The sequence below is a fragment of the Eutrigla gurnardus genome (genome assembly GCF_963514095.1).
Source record: "Eutrigla gurnardus genome assembly, chromosome: 1".
NCBI lineage: Eukaryota > Metazoa > Chordata > Actinopteri > Perciformes > Triglidae > Eutrigla > Eutrigla gurnardus.
This window is the reverse complement of record NC_139915.1, coordinates 28572868-28576289: the sequence shown is the minus strand read 5'-3', so window position 1 is coordinate 28576289 and position 3422 is coordinate 28572868. Positions and strand designations below refer to the sequence as shown.

At 45.5% G+C, this 3422-nt stretch overlaps 1 protein-coding gene across 1 annotated transcript; it reads left to right on the top strand.

Annotated features, from left to right (window-relative positions):
• Positions 1 to 1326: 1326 nt before the first annotated feature.
• On the top strand, positions 1327 to 3174 carry LOC311015177 (uncharacterized protein; the record flags this gene model as incomplete). The annotated part of the gene is made up of 2 exons (XM_084012290.1): positions 1327 to 1625; positions 2109 to 3174. 2 exons carry the CDS (start codon positions 1327 to 1329, stop codon positions 3001 to 3003), a joined length of 1194 nt encoding a protein of 397 aa, XP_083868416.1. The 3' UTR covers positions 3004 to 3174.
• Positions 3175 to 3422: the final 248 nt, after the last annotated feature.

Sequence of the window (3422 nt, the reverse complement as noted above, 5' to 3'; positions counted from 1 at the left end):
ATGACCTTATTTTTTTGACTATTCGACTGCACCCATGATTTTTTGACTGTTCGACTGCACCCTTACTTTAGTTTCGTTGGCGCGCTTTAGTTGGAGCTCATGATGGAAACCTCTGATAACGGTACCTCCGTGTGTCGGTGAAATCAGCGGGACCCGGCCGCAGCTGATGAATGGCACCTTCGTCGCGGTCGCAACCGTCTCCGTCCGCAGCAGCTCGCAGCAACGAAGCTCCGTCTCCCTCGGCAGCAGCGAAGCAGCCTTCGTCGCCGATACTCTCCTAGACGACCCGGCGAAGCTCCTCCCGTCCGCGCAGACGGTGTCTCCTCTCGACAATGACCGTGTCGTTAGCCTAGCTCCTGCTAGCTAACTTAGCCGAACTTGCTTCGTGTCCTCCAAACACAAACGCGGCAGGGAAAAGTCCAACTCCACCACACAACGCGTTTTCAGACAACAGTTCACGGTCCGATGAGGAAACGGACAAAACCACGACACTGACGAAACCCACAGTCCAACACCAAACAGTCCAATACTAACGCCTCGACGCCATTTCACGTTGCTCCTTCTTCTTCTTCTCCCCGGAAGTAAGTAGCTCCGAGGTCATGAACTCACGCCCGTAACGAACGTAATAAGAATTACTTTTTTAACTTCTTCTTAAAGAAATTATATTTTTAATATCACCCATTTTAAACATAAATCATTTATATCAAATTATTATTTATGTAACTTTTAACCTCACCATTACGACTGCTGTTTTATCTGTAACTTATTCCCATGAAAACAATGAAATAAATACATCTGATATTTATCAGAGTATTACATTAAATTGGGTACATTTCAGAGCCTGTACTTTCACTTGAGTAGAGAAGTTGAATCAGTACTTCTCCGTGTGGTGTTCATGGTTGTTATGGAGGACAGGAAGTAGAAACGTTATTTCATGACGAGGCAGAAGATGATTGATGTCCCGTCAGAGTGTCCTGAACAATTAATGACGAAACAATCCGAGAAAATTAACATACATTTGACAAAATGAGAGAAAAAAAATCTCTGTCTATTTCGGATTTGCTCAAGCATACGCACGCACGCACGCGCATCAGTCATCGTCATGGAAACAGTACTATGACCAGCGTTCCCTATGCGGCGTTCACACCGAACGCGATAGACGCGAATACAATCGCGTGAGACGCTTGTATCGCGCCGCTTGATCATTTTGGACTTTTTTAGCGTCATTCGCGCCATTCGCGTCAGACGCGCCATTCGCGTCATTCAGGCATGACGCTCATTTTTGAACCGTGGGCGCCCCTTTCTCCCGCTCTCTCCACCTCGATCATGGCTGATATCTCCAGCGTTGCTGCACTGTACCTGCTGTACAAGTCCCAGAAACGCCGGAAAACCACCCGCCGTCGTGTCTGGGTTCATGAAGTCCTCCGGAGGCGTACGGAGCTGGGGGAATTTCATCGTCTCCTCCAGGAGCTCCGTCTGGATGACGACCGGTTCCAGCGGTACCTCAGGCTGACCGGAGCCCAGTTCGAGGACCTGTTATCTCGGGTCGGTGCCAGGATCTCCCGCCTGGACACCAACTACAGGCGCTCCATCTCAGCTGCGGAGCGCCTGTCCATCTGTCTGAGGTGAGTTGTGGTTTAATTAGTAATTACAGTAGACTACTGCAAAATGAACATGTAAAAATATTATAGGCTACATAATATAAAGTATGCTACTAATTTTACCAACTGTACAGGAGCCTACGTTGTGTGATAAATGCATATCAACCTATAAACCTGCATAAACAAACCTTTTTAATTTTCACTTATTTTTTTCAGTCAAATACAGTATTTATTAACTCTTTACTTGTTAATGTTATCAGTTTTTCTTATTAAGATTTGAAAATGGTTCTTATTTCAGAATGAGATTACACAGATATACCTAATCTTTTACATATAATATACATTGACTTTTTTTTTTTAATAACAAAGCTTGCAGTTTCCAATAAATGAATAATAAAGTGTAAATGTTGTTAAATGTTTGGAGAATTTTTAAGTGATATTCCATGGGCTGTTTTTAATGTTTTCAAGAAAATGAAAGCCTGACCCATTATCTATTCTATGTTGCAGGTTCCTGGCCACAGGAGACTCCTACAGGAGCATTGCCAACAGTTTCCGTGTGGGAATTTCTACAGTTTCTGCCATTGTTCCTGCTGTGGTCAGTGCCATCTGGGACTGCCTGGTCGAGGACTTCATGGCTGTGCCCACCACAGAAACCTGGAGGTCCATTGCAGAGCAGTTTATAGAGAGGTGGAACTTTCCTCTCTGCTGTGGAGCTCTGGATGGGAAGCATGTGGTGTTGAAGGCCCCTCCCAACTCTGGTTCCCAGTTTTTTAATTACAAGGGGACATTCTCCATCGTCCTCTTGGCCGTGGTGGATGCCAATTACCGGTTCAGGGTGATTGATGTCGGGGGCTTCGGGAGAACCAGTGACGGAGGTATCCTGGCTAACTCTGCCTTTGGCCGGGCACTTAATGCTGGAACCCTCCACTTGCCAGCGGACCAGCCTCTACCAGCCGCAGAACACAGAGGACCCCAGCCTCATTGTTTTGTGGCTGATGAAGCGTTCCCACTCCGGAGGAACCTCATGAGGCCATTCCCTGGGCGCATCCTCCCCAGAGACAAGAGGATCTACAATTACCGTCTGTCCCGGGCCCGGTTGGTGGTGGAGAATGCCTTCGGCATCCTGGCGGCTCAGTGGAGGATGTACCACCGTGTCCTCGAGGTCCGGCCGGAAGTGGCAGAGAAGTGTGTGAAGGCGACTTGTGTTCTTCACAACTTCCTGCGCATGACAGCCCAGACACCAGGAGTTGGAGGAAGCATCACAGGGAGTGAGGTGGAGCCACTGCCAGGTCTGGGAAGAGTTGGGGCGAACAACTCGGCGAGAGAGGCCATCAGGATTCGGGAGACCTTCTCAGCTTTCTTCTCCAGGGAGGGAGTGGTCCCATGGCAGCATAATGTTTAGTGCACAAGCACCCCAAAAACGGCTCTTTTAAGAGCCACCCAAATAAAAGTATTGAGCAATAATCCTGCAATATAACTACTACAATTCATGTCTACCAATCACTGTGCATGTAACATCAATTCATACAATACTGACCCCTCTGATATTACACCATTAAACTTTTTCTTTACTTTAATTATCATTTTCAAACTGGCCAGTCTACAATCTTATTGTACTTGAAAGAATGTGTGAAAGAATGACATGAGAAATCGAAGTCTCTTTTTTCTCTTTTTACTGAGGGTAAAAAATAACAATATAAATCTCTCTCAAAAAATAGATAATAATATGTATATTTATATATAATTATTAAGCAAATATATATTTATATACATAAAAATAACAAAAAACAAAGAGACAGAACAACAACAAACGGAACAACA